This window comes from Phyllostomus discolor, chromosome 12 (assembly GCF_004126475.2).
Source record: "Phyllostomus discolor isolate MPI-MPIP mPhyDis1 chromosome 12, mPhyDis1.pri.v3, whole genome shotgun sequence".
Taxonomy (NCBI): domain Eukaryota; kingdom Metazoa; phylum Chordata; class Mammalia; order Chiroptera; family Phyllostomidae; genus Phyllostomus; species Phyllostomus discolor.
The window spans coordinates 74,966,757-74,991,088 of record NC_040914.2 but is presented as its reverse complement, the minus strand read 5'-3'; the positions used below and the strand labels follow the sequence as shown (position 1 = coordinate 74,991,088).

Here is a 24,332-nt window from a genome sequence, read left to right as displayed (position 1 = left end):
TCTATGATCCTGTGCCTCCCCGCTCTGTGTTTAAAGATGGTAATAAGTTTACTTAGAAGAAATTGGCTGGTTCCTGTGTGCGGGGTGGGGTGGCAATTGAAAACATGACCCACACGGTTCCCGGTTATCCCTGCTGCAAAGTGTGTATGCTTTAAATTAGCATTTGGGTTCACCTGAGGATGCCAGAGCCCTCCCTCCGCCCCTGCACAGCTTCCCAGAGAGACTTTTTTCAGTTCCTCTGCAGGTTCCTTGTATGCCTTTAAGTAATGCCTCTTCGCTTTCATTGCTTCTTCCATCAACTTTGACATTTGTTGACTCCCAGCTTTGTTAGAGGAGTTTGTCGGTTCCCTACCCTTCCTCCTGAGACTTCCCAGGCCAATTTGGGGTGAGACTTTTGGCCTGTGAAAACAATGGTGGGGGAGGGGCAGGCATTTCCGTGATGGAAAAAATATGAACAGAACCCGGTCGCAGGAGAAAGCCAGGGCTGAGCTGATAGGGGTGTATTGTCGTTGGGCTGAGAGCTGAGGCTTGGATTGTCCAGTTGAAAAGTTTGTGTTCTGCCAGGAGGAGGCAGTGGGGAGCGACAAGGTCACAGCTGGATGTACAGGTGGAATTCAGGTGTGCAGAGGGCAAGAAAGGGAAAGTGGAAGAGGAGCAGGAGAGAAGAGCAGAAAAAGAGGAGGGAGAGGAGGAGAGGGAAAGAGGGAGGAAGAGGAGGTGGAGAAGGAATCGGAAGAAGAGGCAAACTCAGGGAGGGGGCAGAATGGGGAGGCAGGAGGCTGTTGTGGTCTGGGCATGGTGAGTGACATCTGGCCTGGGTGGTAGCCGTGGGAAGGGCAGAGTATCATTGTGACACTTCGGGCATCCTTGTCTTGCCAAAGTACAATCTCCCGTGAAATGCCAGGTGCTGGTGGACAGGCCTCACCTGATCCCCAAGATGAGACAGGGCACATAGCTCAGAGCAGAGCCAGTGACAAAGGAATGTCTGAAGGTGGAAAGGTAACTTCTAGCTTCTCAGGAGCCAACCTTTGCTGTTACTAGAATTATTCACTTATTTTCCTTTTGTTTTTAGTGCTTAAGGGTGTGTGTGTGTGTGTGTGTGTGTGTGTGAATATGGTGCAGGTAGACGTCAGAGAGCTCAAAGTTGAATGTGACATTCAATGTGTTAAGCCCATACCTGTGACATGTAGGGGACTGGAAGGGCAGATTCCAGAAGCATACCACGGAGAGGTTTAGCAATCAGTGCCCCAGTACCTTGGGTGAATCGCTGGGCCTCCTTTCTCCTGTCGACCTAACAGGATTGTTATGGAACAATGAAAGCGAACGTCTGTAGTGTGCTTGCTGAGGGCTGGACAGGCACGGTGGCCTGGACTGCCAGTGTAGCAGCCCACTCCATCCTCCACACTTCACAGAAAATGGTGCTGATGCTCAGAGAGGTGGCGTTAACTATCTAAAGTCACACAGCACTCCATGGCCCAGCTTTTCACCCACTTACCATTTTCACTGTATTTCGTCTAGACAGGTTCTAAAGCACTTGTAAGAAAATGCCTATGACAAGCTTCAGAATCCTCAAGTGATCTTGCACATGAATGTTTATAGCAGCTTTATTCATAATTGCCAAAACCGGAAGCAACCAAGATGCCCTATAGTAGGTGAGCAGGTAAATAAACTGTGGCACATCCAACCAATGGAACAGTATTTGGCACTGAAAAGGCACAAGCTATTAACCCATGAAAACACATGCAGGAACCGTAAAGGCCTATTACGAAGTGAAATAAGCCATGTGCAAAGGCTGCCTGCTGTGTGATTCCAGTTCTGTGACATTCGGGAAAAGGCAACACTATGGTGACAGGAAGATCAGTGTTCGCCAGAGGTTAGAGGGAGGGAGGGGTGAACAGGTGGAACACACAGGGTTTTCAGGGCAGTGAAACTACTCTGTGTGATCCTGTAAGGATGGATATGTGCCGTTATACGTCTGTCCAGTCCACACAGTGTGCACCCCAACAGTGAAGCCTCATGCAAACAGCGGACTTTGGTTGTGTCTGAGCTGGGGCTACCATAACAAAACTGCCATAGTCTGGGTGGCTTCAACAACACTTATTTCTCACAGGTTTTGAGGCATGGAAGTTCAAGATCAATATGAGGGCCCTCTTCCAAGATCACAGACAGCCCTCTCACTGTGTCCTCAAAGGTGGTAGGGGATAGGAAGCTCTGTGGAGTCCCTTCAGTAAAGGCTGTGTGTCATATCCTAATCCACCACGCTGCAGGGCCCACACCTGACACCATCACACTGGGGATTAGGCTTCAGCATAGAAATCTGGGGGCACACAAGCCTTCAGTCTGTTGTAACACCAATGTATCAATGTACGTTCGACCATGTCAATAGTACCACCGTGCTGGGGGATGTGGATAGCAGGAGAGGTTGTGTTTGGAGGAACAAGGGTGTATGGGAACTCTCTGTACCCCCTTCTAAAGTTTGCTATGAACCTAAAATGGCTCTAAACAATAAAGTTTATTTTAAAAAATTGTCAAGTGACCAAATGCAAGCTTACATATATGATCAAGTTTGAAGCATTTGGGTTAAAGTTCTAGAATATCTTTGTACAAAGCCCATTTCTTCTAAGGCATCTCTTTTATAATTATTTATTCTTTTATGTGCCAGAATTTGGGGACACCTGTAACATGGAAATCTGGTGTAAAAGAGCTACATGGAATGTCCTTTCCTCTGGCACCTTGCTTTGTAAAATTGCCATTGGGGGAGACTGGTTATGTTACCATCAGGGGGACGTACCAGCCCGGCCACCTGAGGGACTTGGGCTGTTGGCTCTGAGCCTGGTCTCTGCTCTGAGCACAGCTGGCTAATATTGAGTCTTGCACATTTCTACTGCTGGGGCCAGAACATCTTGCATAAAATACTTTCCAAAGATCTACTGCATTTTCCTGAAAGTAGGAAAGGATACCCAACCTCTCTGACAGATTTCATTTTGTAACCTTCCATTGTACTCCTTTTGCAAGCCTGGTAGAAGACATGGCCACTTTCATGTAGCATTAAGGCCTGTTAATGTCCTTATATATTAATGCTATGGGTACCACCTAGGAATCCAGAGTTGTGATCAGGAGCCACAGATTTGCAATGACCACAGCAAAGTTTACACCATGCTCTGTCCCTTCCCATTTGGGCGACTTTGGACAAGGTTCTTCAACATCTTGAGTCTCTGTTTCCTCCTCTCTAGAATGCCAGTCATATTTGTTGCCTAGGGTTGTCGAGGGGATCATATTTAGATATGACCTCTATGGCCCTTAGCCCAGAGCCTGGCACATCAGTAGCATTGTTCATTACTGTTATGTTCTCTCTGATGAAAGTAAAGGGCATGGGATCAGTTCTGCGAGACCTTGAGTAAGTCACTGGAACACCCAGAAACTCATTTTGCATATCTGTAAATGAGTATTAAAATGCTTTGTTTATTCACAAGTTTGTTGTAAGGATTGTATGAAATACTGGATGCATCATTTTGAAAAGCGGGTACACTTCTTGAGTACTTACGATGAGCTATGCATGTCGTTGCTAAGGGTATACAACCGCTCACCAGGAGTGGGTACTATTGGCTTCTTTTCTCCCCACCTCTGTTTGAGGGGAAAGGGTTATCTCCCTAATACATGAATGCAAGAACAAACTAACTTTCCTCATCTTTTCAGCTAGATTGCAGGCAGTGAGGTCATGGACTTAGTTGTCCATTCAGCCTCGTCTCTCCCAACAGCCCTTGGATCGACTCATCCTGTGTGTTGAATGAATGAGAGAACAAATGAGTGAATGACGTATACGAGCAAACGCAGGCTGCCACGTTTTTTCGATCTCCAGGAGATCCAGAGGCCACAATAATATCTAAGGGGTGTGGGCCCAAAGTGTGGCTGGCTCACAGCCCGCTTACAACTCACCCGGCGGCTGGGGTGCATCTAACCCCAAACCCAGTGAATTCCACCCCATCAGCCTGCCAGCAATGGTCTGCAGCTCTCAGAGGAGAGGAATCTCATTCTGGAGGAGCAATCAAGGCGACTTCGAGCAGGAGGCAGCCTCTGGGGATTAAAAGAGGCAGGGTGTGTTGGAATTGGCAATGGGATACGAGAGGCCAGGGGCGTCTTCACTTCCGTAGCCCCAGCGCCCAGCAAACGGACGTCGGAGCAGGCGCTCAATGCAGGGATCCTCTATGAACAAACCAGAATCTCCCTTGCCGACCTTCCCCACCGCCCGCTCCCACTAGGCCTGGGCGGCGACGCCCCCCAGTCCCCTTCGCGGTCAGTGCGCAGGCGTGGGAGAGCGCACGTGGGTGACGTCATTTTACAGCGACCCCGCCCCGGGAGTTGTCGCGCACTGATAGCGTCGCCATGGAGTCCAGGGAGGGTGAGGTTCCGTGGGAGACGCCCGGGGGCTTGGGGCTGCCGGAGACAGGTCCCGGGCTGCGGAGAAACCACTGGGAGCCAATAGCAGGGGCGCGTGGAGGGATCACAAGGGATAGAGTAGAGGGACCGCCGGAGAGAAAGGAATGGGACGGAGGGCGCGGCTCGGGGGTTGGACCCCCGGGGGATAAGGTGATAATGGGATCAGAGGATGGAGCGCTATCTGCTGGGTAGGTGGTGAAGTCCGCTCGCCCGGTACCAGACGTCTACTCCCGTGAGATCTGCCCTCCCATATAATTTTCACTTTACAGAATGGGAAGCTGAGGCTCGCAGCTGCTGGCAGGGGCAGGACCGGACACCAATGTAATTGAAACGCTGCGGCACTTAATCACTGTCCTCTTAACAAAAGCTTTCTGGGGCCTCAGATGTAGCGGGCACTGGGGAGGCTCGCCCCAGAGTCCCTGGGCTTTGGTGATGTGTTGCAGGGTTGCCTGGCAAAGATCACACTAGAGTGGGCAGTGCGCCAGGGTCTGTCACTCCGGCCCTTACTACACGTGCAGCATGTGAACTGCGCAGTAAACAGTTGCTGTTAGTACAATGGAATGAGGGGCGAGGTGGGGGGAGACCTTTGGAGATCCCTGCCAAGTGCCAGGACTGAGCTCAGCTAGAGATAGAAGGCAGAGTAAAACCCATGCTGACCTGACCATCCACTACAGAACAGGGTTCAGGCATTTCACACATTAATATGTGTCGCCTTTTATTATCCTAATCATTTCCTATGTTTTTATAACTTTCCAAGGGCAAGGATGTGACCTTTTATTCTCTCTCTCTCCTCCCAATTAGCCCATTTCTAAATGGGAGGCACGCAAACGTCTGTGAGTAATTGACTCTGGCAAGTGTCCAAATGTCTACACTTCTTATGTCCCCCAGTGCCCTGCACGGTGCTGGGGATGTGGTAGGACCTCTGGATTGTTGGTGAAAGTGGTGATGTGAAGCCTTATCATAGTTGTATCAGTGTAATTGTTTCTGTTTGAAAAGAAAACACACCAACAGTGAGGGTGCTCTGCATTCTTAAAGGAAGGACATCTGTCTGCGATTGAGTCCTCAGAGAATGCTCTCTGGGGGAGGTGGCAGCTCAGCTGGTTCTGAAGCGAGAGGAGGAGCTGGACCTGGGAGGAGGAGAGGAGAGGAAGTACTGAGGCCTGAAAGAGAGAGGTGGCAGGCATGTGGGACTACACTGGTTGAGCCACTTTTTGAATTTGAAGTGAAGAATGATGGGAGATGCAGCTGAAGTGGCCAGCAGGGTTTTGCAGCTCATTCCACCCCTTGCAACAGAGGGATCCGCAGAACTGGGGAGCAGGATGGAGGGGAGACTTCTGTAGGTGGAGCCAAAGCTGGGCCTTGAAGACAGGGTTTGCTGGTGAGACAGGGAGCTGAGCAGACTTTCCACCAGAGTCCAGGAGGTGCAGAGCTCCCAGCCAGAAAGAACAGCTGAGTGCTGGAAGCTGCCCCGGTAGCCCTACCCAGGCTAACAGCGGTATAATTTCGGCCTGCGTCTTTAGAAATGTGTGTGCTCCCTAAGCATACCCGAGTCTGTGTGTATGATTTCTGGAGTGGTTCAAAAGCATGGCTAGGGTTAAGAGGCACCAGGAAATTTCGGAGTAGACTCCAGGAGGCTCTGGGGTCTGGCTGAGAAGAGTCTTGCATGCACTCCATGCCAGTGGATCTAGGTCCAGGCTGAGGGCATAAGCAGTAGAAACCTTTAGCTGTGGCCCTTACACCTTAGAACTACACATAGAGGCTTCACAGATTGATAACAAAAATGGGCAGAGGGCTGTGAACACATATATCAGGAACAAAAGTTTGAAAACTACCCACTGCCTGTTAGGGGACTGCTTGAATAGATTTTGACCTGCTCGTATAGTGGAATACTGTGCAACTGAAAAAATAAGAGGGTGCATTTTGTGCACATGTGGACTAATCTGCAACATATTGAGTAAAAACAACAAAGTGCCGAGCAGTGTGTAGCTATGTGGATAGCGCACTCCCTGAGGAAAATAAAATGAGGGTGAGAACAGAAGTGTCTCCTGTGTGCAGCCTGAGCTACCCCGGGAAGGATGCACTAAAAGACACAGGTGCATGGGTTGCCTTAGGGGAAGGACTTGGAGCCTGGCACACAGTGAGGAGGGAGGCTTTGCTGTTAGAATGTAATTTATTCCCATGATTCGAAACCACACAATTCAGAAATGTTTGTGGTGAGAGCCAGCTGCCTGCCCCACCCCCCTGCCCAGCCAGGCAACTCCCAGCTTTCGCTCGCTGTGGGGCTGCTCCCTCGTGTTGCTTTTGAGCAGCCTCCTCTCATTTAAGGGAGACTGAGGACCTGAGAGGTTAAACCTGCCTCTCCTTCCTGCCTGAGTGATGAGAGGTGCCCCAGCCACACGCACTGTGTGTGAAACCTCAGGTTCACAGTCTGGATATGTTTAGTTACGGTGAGCACCACCTACATGCTCTGAAAAGAAGAGGCCAGCTTTTCGCTGCCAGTGTCAGATACACATCAAGTCCGATGTTGATAAATCCCTGCAGAGACTTTTGGGTGATGTAAGGTAGAAGAGTGTAATTTCATTGTAAATTACATTTGGGCACTGAATCTACTTCTAGGTTGGTAGTAAGAGTATTCGAGTAAGTAAGATTACCACATAATTCACAAAGCTGACCGAATACTAAGTTGTTATGAAAATAAACCAAGTAGTAGATATCAGTGTAATTTGAAACAAACTGTACAAGGTTATCATTTTGGACCAACAAAAACAAAAAGTCGGTGAATATTTTAAAATGTATCAATATGAATATGCTGGTTTTGTTTTTTCTACTTAACTGGAAATGTTTTTATATTTCTTTGCTCCAGTAGGAACCCATAGTTAATACAAATTTTATTAGGACTGCTCCAATCAAAATATATGTGTTGCCTAAAATTACATTTCCAAAGTTGGATATAAAAGAAAAGATTCCCACACTGACAAAGGGGTTGTAATTGGTAATCCTGAATAATACTGGTGTACAAATCACTGAAGGTTAAGGCAAGCTTCCCGGACTTCAGCAAGAGTAAACCAATCACAGCTATTTGAAGACTAAGCAGTGTTAAGTGACTGAGCAGAACGGGTATCTCCGGGAATCCTGGGTTACGTGGTTTGGGTTGCATTTTGCTCTCCTACTGCCACAGGTCAGTAGAACCAGGTTAAACATTTGGGTCATATTGAGTTTACTCTGTTTTTGGACTTGAGCCATTAGTCATGGGTGTAGAACTATCACTAACCCCAATTTGATGACGTAGAGATCGGAAGCCCTAGAGCCTGGTCTGGCCTGGGAGGGGGTGGGGGTACGGCTGCCCCGGCACAGGAGGACCTGGGGCACATGGGCTGTGGGATTCCTTCTTGCCGTTTTAATCAGTCATGCCCTTGTTGCGGTAGGTGTTTCCAAACAGGACATTCGTGAGCAGATCTGGGACTACATGGAATCACAGAATATAGCTGACTTTCCCCGACCTGTCCATCACAGGATTCCCAACTTCAAGGTACTGAAGCATTCCTCGAGCATTCAAAAGGGAAACAGGGTGTTCCTGCATGAATAACAGTAGTAGTGCAGTTACGGTCCTGTTTCATGGTGAATTCAAATTCAGCAAACAGAGAGGTGGCTTGAAGTCCAAACTACCAGGCTGGGGTGTTTTTGTGTGTGGAGACGTCCCTTATGTTACTTAAGCTTCACTCTTGGGCCTCTTGCCTTTATCTGCAGCGTGGGCTGGCTGGTTGTCCCGTGTCGTGGGGTGATGCTCAGTCTGCTGTTCACCATTTGATGCAGAGTGAAGTGTCTGCATCACTGCATTATCCTGGCTGGAAGCACAGAGTTGGCTCCCTAAGGACAGCAAGAGGGGCGTGCACTGGGACAGAGCCCCACTGCTAGTGCCTTTGGAAAGAGACAGCCTGCGCCAGTTCCTGATGATGCGGGCCTCAGTTTCCCAACTGTTCTGAGTAGAAGACAGTCAAATATGTCTCTTTAGGATGGTATTGATAGGAAGAAGTTCGCTTGAAAGAGGCAGTATACACAGTTCATAATCTGTGACATAGATGTTTCCCAAGAGGAAAAGAAAGCGCGTTTTGAAAATACACTGATTGCTCCCCGATCTGACACGAAGGACGCAGCCCACTGGCCTGCCATCACCCCTGTTTTGGCTGGACGTTCTCTCCCCAGCTCGGCTTCCAAGGAACCAGCCCCAGCCCTTCTCTGGGTCTCAGCGGAGCTGTTCCGAGGCCACCCTGGCCTTCTGAACAACTGTCCTATTGGATGGTTTGTGTTGCTACTTTGTTTTGTTTCAGTGCTTGTTGCCCCAGGGAGAGAACTGTACTGAAGTACAGGGAAACAGGCACAGAATCAGTAATAGTCTTTAAAAAGGAAATCAACTAGGAGAGGGATGGAGTTTCCCAGTTAGTGCTGTAACCTTGATTTATATTCTCTGTCTTGATTTAGGTGCTGGTTGCACAGATATGTTCATTTCGTGACAAGTCATTAGGCTCTCACGTGATTTGTACACTTTGCAGGGGGTGTATGTTTTATTTCAGTAATAAATCAGGGCTAGGCTAGCTTTCTCAGCCCCTTTCTACCCTGCTTTCCTAGTTGTTTCTTCGGGTGACTCTTAAATCTTGTTTCACAATCAGTGCTCCCGCCCATCTGGGTGGGGCCCTGGAGCAAACTGCGCGGGCTGCAGCTGTCCTCTCGGTAACATGCGATTGCATTTAACGACAGGGCGCTTCTCGTGCCGCTGAGCATTTCCCACGCTTGCGGGAGTTCCAAATGGCCAGAACCGTTAAAGTCAACCCTGATGCTCCCCAGAAAAACGCTCGCTTCTTCGTCCTCAACGTAAGTGCAGCTCTGTCTGTTTGCCTGACCAGGGCTCCTATCGGGCTTGCCAAAACATCAAAGACCTGGAAGTGTTTGCCAGAGCGCAGGAAGTTAAAGTGGACCCCGATAAACCGCTGGAAGGCATGCGGCTGTTGGCACTGCAGGTAACCCCACCTTCCTGCCCCTGACCGGCAGCTGGCGCTGGTGGCCGGCAAACATGTGCAGACCTGTGTCCAGGAAGATGGTGCTTCTGACTCCATCCCTCGCGGAACTCGCCCTGGAGTTGTTTTGTCAGAAACAGTCCTGAAGTCTCTCACACGCTTAGCAGTCAGTCAGCTGGGAGTCTTGAGTGTTTCTAAATTCAGAGATAAAGGACACTCGGAATGATGACATGGAGGTCTTCTCAGTTCGGATGTGCTCCATCAGAGGGGGAAGATTATAATCCGTTTATTTCCTTCTGCTACGTTTGTAATATTATAGTTCTTTGAAACTTGATAACCTGTGAGTTAGGAATCTGATGTGAGTCCCCAGAATATATAAATTAAAACAGTGTTCTTAGCTGTACAGGCCCCTTTCAAGAAAACAAAGTTTCTCCAGGGTTGCTTTAAATTAATTTCTTATAATTCAGTAAGTATAAACATAAACCTTGATATAAATTTTAATGCTCATAGCTCTTATGCCATGATAAAACAAAAATAAGCATATAAATTAAGCACAAACAAAGCTATACAAGCAGTAACATTCAAATAACTGGTGGTTATGTGTAATGGTGAAGTTGTGTTGCCGATACTGTGACTGTGGCACCGAGACCGCAGTGCAGGGTCTTCGGGAGTGTGTCTGCGCTGCCATGCCCCGCAGGGTCCCTCGGTCCCCGCAGGGTCCCTCGGTCCCCGCAGCTCCTAAGAAGCTGAGGCTGTGCAGGGGGGCTGGGGAGGAGGCTGTTCGCCCCCCGTGGTGAGAGGAATCCCCCCCGGGGACAGAGGGCTGTAGGCACTCTGCCCTGGGTCTTTCAGCTGTTCAGTGCAGGAAGTCATTGTCTTCTGTTTGCAGTGTGCCCCAGGAGGGGCCTCTGGTCTAGGCTCTTCTGGAAGCATTCTTTCTTGCTTATTTTCCTGGTCTGTAAATCAGTTCAGTGAACTAGAGGCAATAATAGTAGCAGCAGTGGGGAAGGACCCACAGTGCGCAGTTACATGTGAGGCACATTTCTGTCTGAACAGTTTCCTATATCCATGAATCCTACCAACAACCCTGTGGGAGCGATCTCTATTCCCATAGGACATCGAAGAAACCAGAAACAGACAGGTCAAGTGCCTTGCTAAGCCCCTTATCAGGCACCGTGGAGCCAGGACTGTGACCCACTGTGGGACCAGAACCAGCTCTTGGCTTCTGTGAGGCGTAGGTTGTTCTTACCCACCAGCCCGAGCACAAAACCTCGGGCCTTGAGTGCGTGGGAGATCTTAGACTTGGCCAAGGCAACCTGTGGGAGGAGTGCAACCCGGTGACAGGGCAGCACAGCTGAGCCCTCACTGGCACTTTATTTATTTAGGGGAAGCAAGCAGCCACGCTGCATTTCAGGCCCTGTGCCGAGCACAGGGGCGCAGGAGCAGAAGCACACACCGATGCCTGTGGCCCCTGTGCTCCAGGGTGACCGGTCCCTCGGTGGTCTCTCCAAACTCAGGTGGGTTGAGAATCACCTAGGAAGCTCCACAGTCCCACCCAAGTGCAGGCAAGGATGGTGCTGCATATGGCTGCAGGCCACACCTGGGGACACAGTGGCCTGGGCGTGAAGGTGCAGAGCTTCCCAGGCTCAACCCAGGATCAGGATTGGAGTCTGTTTCTAATGAACACCTGATGGTGCTCGGGAGCCACTGGCCTCGGCCGAACTTGCTGGCCCCAGCAGCAGGCTAGTGCCCTCAGAGGGGCTGGGAGGTGATCTGCTGCCGGGGTCGGTTCTGTCCGAGTCCGAGGCTGTGAGTGGTCTGGGCCTTGGTGAGTCTTCCAGTCCCACAGACTGTGCTAACGTGCAGCTGGGGTTGAGACTCACTGAGCTGTGGGGCGAGCACAGCTCCCCAAAAAGGGAGGAGCCAGAATCAGCCTGCAGTGTGCCAGAGTCATCCAGAGACTGCAGGTGAAATGCACCCAAATTACTTAACATGCAAAGGGAAAATAGGATGTGGTCATTGTGTTGAAAAGGCTTTTGGGTTGAAAAATCTCTATTTAGGTAAGCCAGACTGTGATTTTATAGGTCTCTTGTTGGTCTCAGGCTGCCATCTCCTGCACAGAAACTAGAATATACTATTTTTTACACAAAAAAAAGGTGTTTATAAATTTTATGGTTGCCTTATAGCCTACCCCGAGTGATCTACAGAGATGCCCTTGGGCAGTGGCCCCCAATGCCCCAGCGGACGTGCCCGCCCCCAGAGCCTGCGGCCGTTCCTAAGCAGTGCCCAGGGGTTTCTGTGGCTGCCGCTGCTCAGGGCCCCCACTTCGACGGCCTGAGAACTGAATGGGAGAACAGGGCTGTTGACAGAGATCAGTGTAAAATACTGATTATATCAAGTGCTGACTGCCTAGGCTGCAAATTGAACAGCAAACTAAATATAAGTGCTTAATGGAATAACGTTATTAATGCAGCTCTAGTCTCCAGTTTCCAGTGAAAACAGTAACTGTATAGCACTTCATGCCCAGAACAGCATGAGAGTTATGCTCAGACACAGGAAAGTTACCGTTGGGAGTTTTGTAAGACAGACCTTTGTTTGGATTTGTATTGTCATTTTTGACCTGTAACAATTTTCGTTGGCAAGTGAAGTAGAACTAGCAATGTAACAAATGCCCTTCCTTTTATCCCAAGGCAGGGTGAAGTAGTGACCCCCACACGTAATTTACTTGTTTGCACACCAGTGATTTCCTTGGCATGCTGCAAATGATCGAAACTTGTTTCCATTCCTGAAATGTTAAAAACATACTCAAAAAAGTTCCTATTTCATTTTGTAATTTACTGTTTGTCTTTGTTTTAAAAGAGCAAGAAAATGTTGTTGGTCCCAACACCACGACTGAGAACAGGGCTGTTTAACAGGATCACACCACCCCCCGGGGCGACCAAAGGTGTCCTGAGGAAGTGCGCCACCTCGCAGGTAAGGGCGAGAAGCAGGCCACTCCCCAAGGAGAGAACGTCCTCAGCCGCAGCTTCTGGTGAGTTGGAATAGCATAAAGTACACCACAGAGTTTGCAGTGTATTTTTAACCAAGTCAGGTGAACAGAGATGTTGAAGTATTCAGCAATCCTGTCATTAAGGGGGCCAAGCAGAGAAACTATGAATACATGGATTCCGTTTTTGTAACTTGGTTTCTATTTTGCACCAAGCTGGCAAATTACAAATTCTGTTTAAAAGGAAAAGGAAAAACAAATTACCCTGTACGCGGGCGCCTTCTAGTGTTAATCCGTGCCCTGCCCGGTGCTCTGCAGCATTCCCTTGGTGCCCGCCCTCCAGAGCAGCCAGCTGGGGCGCGGGGCAGACTGTCCAGAGGGTGCTCAGTAGGAAATGGCCCCGCAGTTCTAAATTTGTGATTGTGTGTGTGTGCGTGTGTGTGTATGTGGGTAAAATTAGTATGTATAAATATAAATATGTATCTTGTATATATATTAAGATTTTCCTGAATGTCTCACAAGGTAGTAAAACCAAAGTGTGTAAGTATTACATTAGGGTGCATTACAATGGAGTTTGTCCTATAGTTTACAGATGAAGAAATAGAATTTGGTGGCTCTTCAGAGGCCTAGAGTACACTCCAGTCACTTGATTTCTTAGTTTACTGGAATAAAAAATAGAGCATCAGGATATTCCTTTTTTAAGGGATTTTCCACTTAAATCTAATGTAAAAACCTAAATGCTTTGTTGTTATTTATTAATAATCTGTTTTATTCCAGAAATAGAATTTGATGTGGCTTTAATAATACTTATAAAGTAAAATAATAAAACGTGTGAAAAAAGAAGCAAAGGGAAAAATAAGGGCAGAAGAATAAAAGACAGCAGTGGTTCTCGTCGCCGCTCAAAAATGCAAACCCTTTGATTGTCTGCACTTGGGCGTGGCGGCCACAGATTTGAGCCCGCGTGTCTTGGAGCCCACAGGGAATGTGATCAGTTGTAAGTCCTAGGTCCATAACCGGGACAGCACTCTTCTCCTGGGGCCCGGGTCCAGGTCAGACCACTTGTAAGAGCGTTCCTTTCCTCTCTGGAAGGTGGCCACTGTGCTGCTCACTGCCAGGAGGTCCCATGAGGCACGGGCCCCGACCGGTCTCACGCGTGCTCCCCTGGAAGTAGAGCCGGGCCCGGGGAGCCAGGCCAGTTCTCGTGACGGGACTTTGTAAGGGTGGGACAGCAGAGCTCGGGCTTTTTGGTAACATGAGATGCTGCTCTGAAGTCAGAGATCCAGAGTCATTCTCATTCACTTTACCCAAAAGATTCTCACTTACTTTATTGCATGGGAGAAATGGTCAAGTGCAGAGAGACGCTGACAGCCACCTCCATATGCACATGCAGATTTCAGTGCGGTCATTATTTTGCTTACCAAGCAGCGGTGGAAATACTGCCGCAGGGCATGTCTACCCCGAGACACTCGATAGTGCCTTGTTTCTTGGCAGGTACGTCTCTGAATCTGTCCCTCACCACCTCCCTGCCACCGTCACACCCCAAATGCCTGTATCTGTCGCCACTGTCTTTGTGTGTATATACTCTGACAAAAGAGTGTTCTGGTGACCACCCCTGTGGACAGACTGAAAAGTGTGTTAATCGCATGATGAGTCTTTCTGCCCATCAGTGATTCTTTTTGTTGATTTGCACGTGACCTTGGAGAACCCGGAGACTCCTGGTTGCCCATGTTCTGTCTGGCTAGACTCACCAGGTGGGGCTGACCGCACAAGGGGAGAGGAAGTGTGACGGCCGGTTCTAAAACAGAAACCCCCGCATAGCCGTCTGCTCACCTAGGCCGCCAGACAGTGAGGCCTTTAACACAGAGCTGGGAAAAGGGCCCTGGACGTGAGCTGCCCGCCTCCGTGGCCCCTGTGCGATTAAGAAAAGACGGGCTTCCCCACAGTGGGAGCGGTGTGCACCAGTGGCTGGTTTGACTGTCGGGAGTCCCCCCAACCTCACCACATGCACTCATCCTGGAAGTGGCTGGTCAGGTACTGCAGAGGGGCCAGCACCAAGCCCAGAGACTCACTTCTGCCAGGTACTGCTCCGTACACCACCCCATTCTGATTTCCCGAGTTCCCCTGCAGCCTTGGTGTCAGCGTGCTGACCAGATCAGCGTCCCTGTTGGTTAAGCACAGGCCTCTGTGAGTTAGTGCACGTGGGTGTGCTTTTGGTGCATTTTGGTCGAATGAGTAATATTTCAGAAGTGAGTGTGCTGTGCGTGGCCTCCACCGTTTCATACTGGGTTACTATGGCACCCATGTTTACTGGCCATGTCTCAACATGCCAGATTTTACCTCCACGATGTCCCTTCATTCCAGCGTCAGTTCACCAAGCCCTGGGGTGGTGTCCCCGTGTTAGAGATGGGGGCCCTGGAGCTCAGAGCGCTTCCTCCTGCTGAGCTCACTGGGCAGAGGCGTCAGGACCACGTCTGTGTGACTGCTGAGCTTGCGTTCTAGTTACTGGGCTTTTCTGTGTCGCGGAAAGAAATGATTTGCTGAAAATTATGAAATTGATATCCTATCCACCTGTGCTGTCAGTTCCCCTGGCATCTTCCTGGGGGAAGGGGCAGGAATGTAGGAAACTGTCCCACAGTGGGTTTCCCGAAATGCCGTTTCCGCAGGACCACGTGTTTGCCGTAGGGCTGTGGGAGTGTTTGTTTCTCCCAAAGGGTCGGTGGATTCAGACCCTGACGGCTCCTTGCCTGTGAGTCAGGGGGCAGGGCAGCCACTCCCTGCTGGGGAGGCCTTCAGGTCCGTGTCTCTGTCCGCAGGGTGTGAGGAACTACAGCGTCCCCGTGGGCTTGGACTCCAGGGTCCTCGTGGACTTAGTCATGGTGGGGTCTGTCGCCGTTTCTGAAAAAGGTGAGAATAAAAGCAGAAACTCACGGGCGCAACCCCTTCGCCTGCAGCTGGCTGCCCCACCAGCTCGCTGTTCGCCTCGCAGACGCTGACGGAAAGTAATCGCAGCTTCCTGGACGCCTGCCTGGCTCCCACACCAAGCGCCTCTACCGTTCATTTTGAGGAGGGAACGCCGTCCCCCCCACTCCTGGCCCCACTCAACACCTTTACAGCATTTTCACTCTTCTCAACGGGAAAAAGAAAGTGAGATGATCTCCCTTCAGGTGGTGAAAGGCTTTCCCTCTGTTCTTAAGTTAACTGGAACTGGAGCTGAGTTTATTTGCAGTATGTCAGTAAATAGTTGGTTTTGGAGAGCCTCCAGGAAATGGAAAAACATTAAGTACTAGACCTTGTTTTTGTTATGAAGCAGCAGCCTCCCGGACAAGACAGGGTGCCCTGAGCCTGCCCGCGAGGCCTAGGGCGTGGCCATGCAGGGTGCAGGGTGCGAGCAGCCTGGGGCCAGCGCTCTGCCAGGCCACCCTCGGGACTTGGGCCCCTGTGGTTCCTGAGGCACCTCTCCCCCCTCTGCCCTGCTCCGCCACACACCCCGCTTGGTGCTCTTGGAAAACAACCTGCTCATTCTTTGGTGGGATCGGTGGTGCCGGGTGGGATCCGCCCACCTCAAACCTGCGTTCATGCGGTGTGATTTGGGGCTCCCACTAGGAGAGCGTTCTCTCTCTTCCCGTCCTCCTAGGAGATAAAAAGAGATGCTGTCCTAAGACGCTCATCCCCAAAGCTCTCTATTTGAAAATTAATCGGCCAAAATCAGGTTCGTTCTTCAGGAGAGGTTCCCAGTAAATAGTTGGGGAGAGATGCTCTGAGTCAATCTTGAGCTTGGTGTTTTTAAATGCTGGCCTTTAAAATCTTCACTTTAAGTGTACTTTTTTTTTCCCCAGCTGTCTGAGCTAATATGTGAGGTATTGTAGTTCTTTATCTTTGCTTTTCCTGTGCACAGTTACAGGTACTTTATCTGTGTCATCAGGGATGGGTCTGCACGTGGGCCTACCACCGGCCAGGAGCCAGGCCGGCAGGCTGGGCCCACAGTGGGCGGGGGGAGCAGACACTCGCAGAACTGCCACGCGTTGTGCTTGGTGTCAGACGTGGAAGTTAGGACAGGCGTCAGTGGGGTCCGAGGAGCAACCCGTGGGCCTCCAGCTGGGTACCATCTCAGAAGTGGCACCAGGGCGAGCTCTGCATGCCCGTTGTGCTCGAGGCAGGTGGGAGAGGAGTGGGAGAGGGAGGGGCCTGTTACCCAGCAGAGCCCTCTGCTGGTGGGGGCCAGCGGTCCCAGAGCCGCGAGGCCAGGGCACGGGATGTTCTGGCAGTGGGAAGTCAGCAAAGATGTCTTCTTTCAAAAGGCCATCAGGAATTTTCTTCTTTAGCTCGGGATGTGTGAAGAAGAAACCATGTTCTGTAAATATCATCATCCCAATTAAGACAACAAACCCCCCTGGCTGGTGTAGCTCAGTGGATTGAGCTCGGGCTGCGAACCAAAGTGTCTCAGGTTCGATTCCCAGCCAAGGTACATGCCTGGGTTGCAGGCTATGACCCCCAGCAACTGCACATTGATGTTTCTCTCTCTCTCTCTCTCTACCTCCCTTCCCTCTCTAAAAATAAATAAATAAAATCTTTAAAAAAAAGGTAAAAAAATTTTTTTAAAAAAGACAACAAACCCACCATACCTACGTTTGTGAAATCCAAGGGGCCCAGAGAGCAGCCCCTCTGCCCTTCCCTTCCTGCTGTTCCCCAGTCCCCGAGGTCGGCAGTTCCTCGTGTCAGTGTACCTGATGCCTTCACCGTGGGAGGCACTGCAGGGGTCGCACGTACTCTGTGTGTGTGGGGGGTGGGGGGTGCAGTTCATCCCATGCCTGTTTTCACGGGAGGGACAGCCACAGCACTTGGGGCCGTGCCGATGACGCTCTCCGAGTGTTCTCCACGGCGGGCCTCCTTCTGTTACTGAGCCCCAGCCGAGGGACATTTAGTGACCTCCAGAGTTGGGTTTTGTTTTTTCCCTTTCAGATGGTGTCAGGATGAGGTGGTGTCTGGTCAGATAGTCTAGTGGGTGGGCCTTTGGGGACTATTCTGAGGGAGGAACTGCCGAACCAAAGGGTGGATGTTAAATCCCGATGGCTGTTGTCAGGTTTCCCCCCAGAGGGTTGCCTGCCTCCCATCCTCAGCCCCGCCTGCCTTGCCGCTCTCCCTACTCCCTGGCTGATAACTGGAGTCACCCATCTCTAATTTTTTACCCGCCTCATGGTGAACACTGGTGCTTCATTTGTCTTTGATTTGCATTTACTTAACTGGCGAAGTTGAACATTCTCGTGTGTGCTGATCATCTGCATGTTTCTTTCTGTGGCCTGTTCATAGCCTCTGCTATTTTTCTGTTGAATTGTCTTTCTCTCATTTCTTTGCATGCTCAGTTGAAGGCTTTTAATGGTAAAAAGCATGATGAGATCTGAATCTTAGAATGACGCATGAGCAGCGAGGCTTGAACTCTTCGTGGTGCTGCTGCTGCTGACGTTAAGTAGAAGTCAGAATTTCTGCACTGCCCTGGGCTTCCTACCCAGAGGAATGTGGAGGCTCATTTGGGAGCCAGAAGGCATTTTAATGTTGACTGTCTTGCCGCATTCTTTCCTCCCGCTTAGCTCCAGATAATACTCTCTTCGTTGTGCCAGCTGTTTACAGATTTGCACCAATAGCGCTGGTGCTGCCAAAGCCCCCCTCCTCCGAGACCTGTGGGTGGACTGGGTGGCTCAGTGCTTTTCACAAGGTGAGGCTGTGCCATCTTAAGTCACTTATCTCTGACTTCAGAGTTTTTATTTTTACTTCAAGGGAAAGAGGTGAAAAAGATTATTTTTATCGTTGACACTGTTGCAGGGCTCCTCCCAGCCCCACCCCCTTCCCTCAGGCTGCTGCTACACTGGTTTCCGTGTCCGTGGGCCCTGCATGTGTGTGCTGTTCGGCTAATTCTTCCCCTTCTTTCATCCAGTCCCCCCTCCCCCCCCCCGACAGCTGTTAGTCTGCTCCGTGTGTCCATGCCTCTGTTTCTATTCTGTTCAGCAGTTAAACACTATTCTTTCTTCATTTGTAAGTAGTCCTGCTAACACAAAGCCCACATAAGTGCAAGCGCAGTTTCCTTTTGTGGCACGTTGGAGAGGTCTGCAGCTCACCCCACTATGTTCCAGCCACTGCGCATGCTCAGCCTTGTTGCTCCTCTCTGAGTCCTGTGAGTCCGTTTTTGGTGGGCTGCCCACAGGGTCACCATGGAAGTTTCTGTGGGAGGGCCAGGGGTATCGGATCCAGGTGTCTCCTTTCACTGTGATGCCATGGAAAGTGCGCTCCTGAACGTCCCCCCAGACCCTGCAGAGAGACTGACACCCTGCGTTGTCTCCTAGGCTGGAGGATTGGGAAGGGAGAAGGCTATGCCGACCTTGAATATGCCATGATGGCGTCCATGGGAGCGGTCAGCCAGGGAACGCCAGTGGTCACCATCGTCCACGACTGCCAGGTGCTTCCTGTGGCCAGGCAGAGCCACTGCCGTGCTCCTCTGAGAGTGAGGGGGAGGGAGAGAAGGGCGGGGAAAGAAAGGGACAGGCAGCAGCAGGCTGGTCTCTGCCTTCCCTCCGTGCTGTCTGTGAGCGGTGCTGGTCCTCAGTGGGGCTGGTCCTCAGTGGTGCGGCGGCCAGGCCTCCTCCCCCCAGAGGGTCTGGGGCAGCATCGGGCTCCTGCTGAGCAGGGCAGAGAACAGGATGGGAGCCCCGTTCTCCGTCAGCTCCTTTACCCACCTCTGTCTGACCAGGTCGTCGACATACCTGACGTGCTCGTGGAGGACCACGACCTCACAGTGGACTACATCCTCACTCCGACGAGAGTCATCACCACAGGGTGCACGCGCCCCAGACCAGCAGGAGTCATGTGGTCTAAGGTGGGTCACTGTGTGGCCTCGAGGGCAGCCACAGCATCTCGCAGCCAGCTCTGGGCCACCGCTTAGAGGTATCTCCTCTCTTACTGTGTTCTCCGCCTGGCATGGCAGTTGTCCCCAGGCCTGGGGTGGCTGGGAGCTGGGGTGGCTGTGAGCTTTTGGATAATTCGGCTTCGGATTCTCTCTCCAGGCAAGGGCCTAAGACTCTACTTTGCAAACCTGTGGGATTCTGAGCAAACCTGTGGGATTCTGATAAGCAGCCAGGTTCAAGGTCTCCTTCTACAAGACATCTAGCTATAGACAACAGAAATGACCAGATCTACTAGGAGGGCTAATGACCCGAATTTACTTGCATACTACCTAAGAGATCCTGTCATTGGAAAGCTAGTGGGCCCTTCAAGGCACGAATGACGTCTGTGGAAGGCAGCACGTTTTCTGGCTTCATGTTCTTCTGAGTGTGCTCACCCCAGGATTTTTTCACCTTGGGCATTTGGAGGGACCTCAAAGCACTTTCCTCAACAACTAAGCTTTAGTCTCATGCAAGAGAACTAATCGTTTTGGTGAGTCGTATCTCATATTAGAAATACTTCTGGTGTTTCTGTTTATCTTTGCCTGCAGCTGCTCAAACACACCTAACTGCTTTAGAATGACAGGGATTTTAAAGATCACCCAACCCAGTCTCTTCCTCTCCAGTCAAGTAAAGTGAGAGCTGGAAAGAATGCAACTCATCCAAAATCATAAAACCAGCGTGTGGCTGATGTTAAATTAAAACCCACGTCTCTTCTTTTGGGTTGGACGCAGATGCTGTGAGAGTCAGATTTCTGGCTTATATTGTGCAAAGCAGTATTCGTAGGGGACATGTCTGTTAATTTAATCATTAAAGAGAATATATATTTATAAGTGACTGATATCTGTATGCTTCAGTAAAGCATGATTGTAGCACATAAAAAAAATCAAATTTGCTTTACATTATTTTTTTAGTTGCAGAAGAACGGAAATTTTTTTTATGTTTGATTAACAAGCAAAATCTTTCATTTCATGTGGCAAGTTGACCAAATGTAACGACTGTTCCTAATTGCCGGCCAGGAAAAACAGCAGCACTGCGTGGACCTGTCCCGAGTGTGGCGTCCAGCCTGCGCGTTTGGCTCACAGAAGCCTCTCTGGCAGCTGTGGGGCACCCGTCAGCCTTAGCCATTCTGCAGAGAAAGGGCAAGCCAGGAGCCGGAGAGTGTCCATTCAGGATGTGGCGGCCCAGTAGCCAGGGGATTTCCCCATTTAGAACTTGGGGGAGTGTGGAGCGGGGCAGGGTGGAGGAGCACACTGACGTTGTCTCTGTCATTCCTCTTATCCAGTGATGGCTTTTGAAACAAACAGCTTTACAGGAAAGCCATGCATGTGTGCACTGCAGTTTCTAAAGCTCCCTTTGCATGTGCCAGTGTGGCCACGCTGTAGACTTTCCGTGAATTTGTAACGTGAGGTTAAAACATTTTCATTATTCTTCAGCTGCTTACTACTGGTATGTGTCCTAGCTCTGTAATGTGTGCAGAAGGACATATTTTTGCTTCACGTGACATGTTTTAGAATGCAGTCTTTCCCTGACTGGTGTGGCTCAGTGGGTTGGGCATCGTCCTGCAAAGTGAAAGGTCGCAAGTTCAATTCCTGGTCAGGGCACGTGCCTGGGTTACAGGTTCGGTCCCTGGTCAGGGTTCATGGAAGAGGCAGCTGATGGCTGTTGCTCTTGTACCTTGATGTTTCCCTCTCTTTCTCCTTCCCTTCCCCTCTCCTTAAAAAAAAATAAAAATACTAACAGAAGAAATAAAACAATAAAATGAATTTCTGCTGCCTGAGCGTAGCGCCTTGCCCCGTGGGCCGGGTTTCCTGAGCGCACTTCCTTCTGCCGAGGGAGCTCTGTGGTTCCAACAGGCGGAGACGCGCAGGGGTGCCCGCCCGGCCGGGCGGCTCGGGAGCAGGTGCTGGCGGAAGCACGGTGCTCACCAGGAGGCGAGGCCCTCGGGTGCCCCCTGCTGCTGCTGGGAGTGGGGTAGCATTTGGTTCTTCACTGCACGTGTGGTCACATTTTTTCTCTGATTGTAATTGCAGTTTTAACTCAATCATCCTTTTTAAGTACTAGATCTAGTAACTTCGGAATCGAAGTATGAGCGGTTTCAGTCATTTTAAAATATTCTGAGAGAACACAAGGATCTGAGCCCTCCAGGAAGGTGGAGTGGGGCACGGGGAAGAGTTGGGTTGGCTGCGCTCAGGGCACCATTGGGGCTCTGGGACCCGGAACCTCTAGAGTGCTGGTCTGTGCACTTAGTCACCTTTCAATGAGTCAGTCTGAAAGAAGGGCCAAGGGACAGACAAGTGGGCAAAAAACTCCTTTTGATCAGAAAAGAGTAGTCACGTCTTGTGGATATCCAGAGCACAGACATGATTTTTGCATGTGTGTCTGAAAAATAGACAGCATCAGAAGGAGCCAGTCTCCTGTGCACAACCTTGCCCTGGCGGCTGCGAGCTGGTGTGCCATTCTGAAGACCGGGGGAGAGGACAAGCACTCCCCGCAGGGGCCTCGGCCACGGCCGTGCCTGGGAGCAAGGGCTCTGACCCACAGAGTAGGCTTTGCTGAGGCGGAGAGTATTATGTGCTGAGCACTGGGAGAGAGAACCAGGTACCCGCGTTCGGTTTGCAAGGAGGCCCTTGACTATGCTTAGGTGTTTGTGTTTCTTTAAACCTTACTCTAATTCATTGACTTTTAACCTGGGGCCTGTGCACTTCTTGTGGTTTGGAAGTCCTTGAACAGACATTGGGAAATTGTATACAGAGTTGCGGGGGAGTCCTGGGGAGGGAACCACAGCGTCTTTCAAAGGTCCCTGACGCCCTGCCAAAAATAAGAACCATTACTCTAAGTTACATAGGCTTCTGAATATAACAAGAACATTGATGCTAGTCAGACTGTTTATTTTTGTAGAAAAACTGCACCTGTCTCGCGTGTGCTGATCTGCACTCTGCCGTGCCCACGTCCTGGGGGGGGGGGGGGTGCCCGTGTCTGGGCCACTGCCTGCCTCTGTGCAACTGGTCATTTGCCAGCTCTGTGCCCAGGATAAAGACAGAAAGGATCATTAAAGATAAGGACCGTCCAAAGGGACAGAAGAGTGCTTTTCTGTTCCTTCTCTGCCTCCTGTTTCCTCTGATAATACTAGACCGATCCTGCCCCAGGCTCAGTCGCCGGGCTCGGCCTAACCCTATAGGCTGAGGTTCCCAGGGTCCCTGCCCCGCCAGGGCGGAGCCGGCAGGCGCCACACCGCGGGCCGGGTAGAGGACCTTCCGGCCTCTTCAGGTGGCCTCCGTGGTTGAGCCTCATTTACTGGTGTCCTTCGTTGCAGGTTTCAGGAAATGTTTTTTAATTCATTAGGCTAGAAGCCAAAGATGTCCTTTGTATAGAAGTCCTATCCACTGAGACTTAACATTTTGTGCAGTGTATATTTTAGACTCATTGCTAGAACTGTTTTGAAAGGTAGTGTTCTGTTTCAGACTTGCCTTGGTTCCGTGTTTTCACCGAGCAATGCTCCTTCAGTGGAGGAGGAGGAGAGCTGAGTGGCCGGTTAAAGACCTCATCCTGCCTGATGGCAGAGATCGGGGGAGGGGACAGGTGTGCAGGCAAAAAAAAAAAAAAAGATTTTAAAAAACACCATTGTCCTGGGGAGGCGCCAGGGGAGCTGCCCTTTGTGGCCCTGTAACCCACATCCCAGTGAGCTTAGCTGCTCCCCCTCTGGGTAGGAGGCCTTCAGTTTTCTGTTTTCTGGGCCTTGAGGAGACGGGAAAGCTGTCCGTGCTTGCCAGCTGCCATGGCATATTTTAAGCCAGGGCGGGGGCGGGGTTCAGAGCTACTGCTGCAGTGGGGGACCCACATCACAGAGGCAGGGGGGACCACTCACATCTGGTCCGCTGGCACACGTGACCTGGCGTGCAGATAGAGACTGCCGCCGAGAGCCCGTGTGGCCGAGGTCCCCGTGGGATTTCCATTTCTCCTCCCTTGGGAGCAAGTGGTGGTCCCTTTCAGACCGCCTGAGAATAGCTGGAACTGCTTTCCTTTTTCAGGTCAGCTGTGAGATGATGGGAAGAATCCCGATACTCAGGAGCCTCCGCTCCCGAGAGAAGCAGGCTGGGAAAGATGTCACACTTCAGGATGAGCACCAGCATGCGGTAGAAACCCGCAGCCCACACACAGCTCCTCCAAGACCCTGCGACCCACTGCAGCCGGAGGTAGGGGAGGACGTGCCTTCCAACTCTGTCTACGTTGGGAACCTCCCCGGGGACGCCCGAGTGAGTGAACTGAAGAGAGCCCTCGGAGAGCGTGGCGTGGCCCCACTGCGGCTCACCTGGCAGGGGCCACAACACAGGGCCTTCCTCCACTACCCGGACCCAGCCGAGGCCCAGCGGGCCGTCTCCTGTCTGCAGGGCTTACATCTGGGTGCCAACACCTTGAGGGTGGCGCTGGCCAGGCAGCAGAGGACCCGAGACCTGACCGGTGGCCATGCTGGAGAGCTACACCCGGTTTCCCGACCATCTGACCTGTAACACATGGAACTTCAGAGACCTGCATACTGGGGCGTGGTGGGGCTGTTGCTACGTGAGCTGCGTTGGCCAAGTTCAGTCCTTTTTAGGAAGTCGTGGCCTTCAGTGCCTACCTGGTGGTCTCCTGTTGAGAAGGGGAAATGAACCAGGAGTACACTTGCTCCATTTAGGGGGCAGAAAGCTCGGTGTGTTCAGTTCTGGTTTATCGTGGTCCTTTAGCCTGTTTGACGTTCCGGCCGTGCTGGTTTCTCTAGAGGCAGCGTTTGAGAGTGTTCAGGGGACCGACCGAGCAATAAACAAGCGGGAGTAAATGGGGGCAGCAATTTAAGAGAGTTTGTGTCTGGATTTGGGGGCAGTGGGGGATGAGGAGGGGATGGACAGAGGGTCCTGCCAGGAGAGGTCCTGGTGGACACCCAAGGCAGGAGCACAGTGGGGCAAACCAGAAACCACGCTTGTGCCC

At 51.0% G+C, this 24,332-nt stretch overlaps 1 protein-coding gene across 5 annotated transcripts; it reads left to right on the top strand.

Moving 5' to 3' along the window:
• The first annotated feature begins 4,350 nt into the window (after positions 1 to 4,350).
• Positions 4,351 to 24,050, top strand: MTHFSD (methenyltetrahydrofolate synthetase domain containing). 5 transcript variants are annotated; one of them, XM_036012312.1, is made up of 8 exons: positions 4,351 to 4,399; positions 7,863 to 7,966; positions 9,339 to 9,452; positions 12,309 to 12,422; positions 15,249 to 15,339; positions 18,771 to 18,883; positions 19,175 to 19,300; positions 23,396 to 24,050. In XM_036012312.1, exons 1-8 carry the CDS (start codon positions 4,384 to 4,386, stop codon positions 23,873 to 23,875), a joined length of 1,158 nt encoding a protein of 385 aa, XP_035868205.1. In that variant the 5' UTR covers positions 4,351 to 4,383; the 3' UTR covers positions 23,876 to 24,050. The 5 variants fall into 5 exon arrangements, with proteins under 5 accessions (XP_035868205.1, XP_035868207.1, XP_028357773.1 ...); XM_036012314.1 differs by lacking the exons at positions 4,351 to 4,399; positions 23,396 to 24,050 and adding exons at positions 4,438 to 4,625; positions 22,266 to 22,568; XM_028501972.2 differs by lacking the exons at positions 4,351 to 4,399; positions 9,339 to 9,452 and adding exons at positions 4,444 to 4,625; positions 9,193 to 9,306.
• The last annotated feature ends 282 nt before the right edge of the window (positions 24,051 to 24,332 follow it).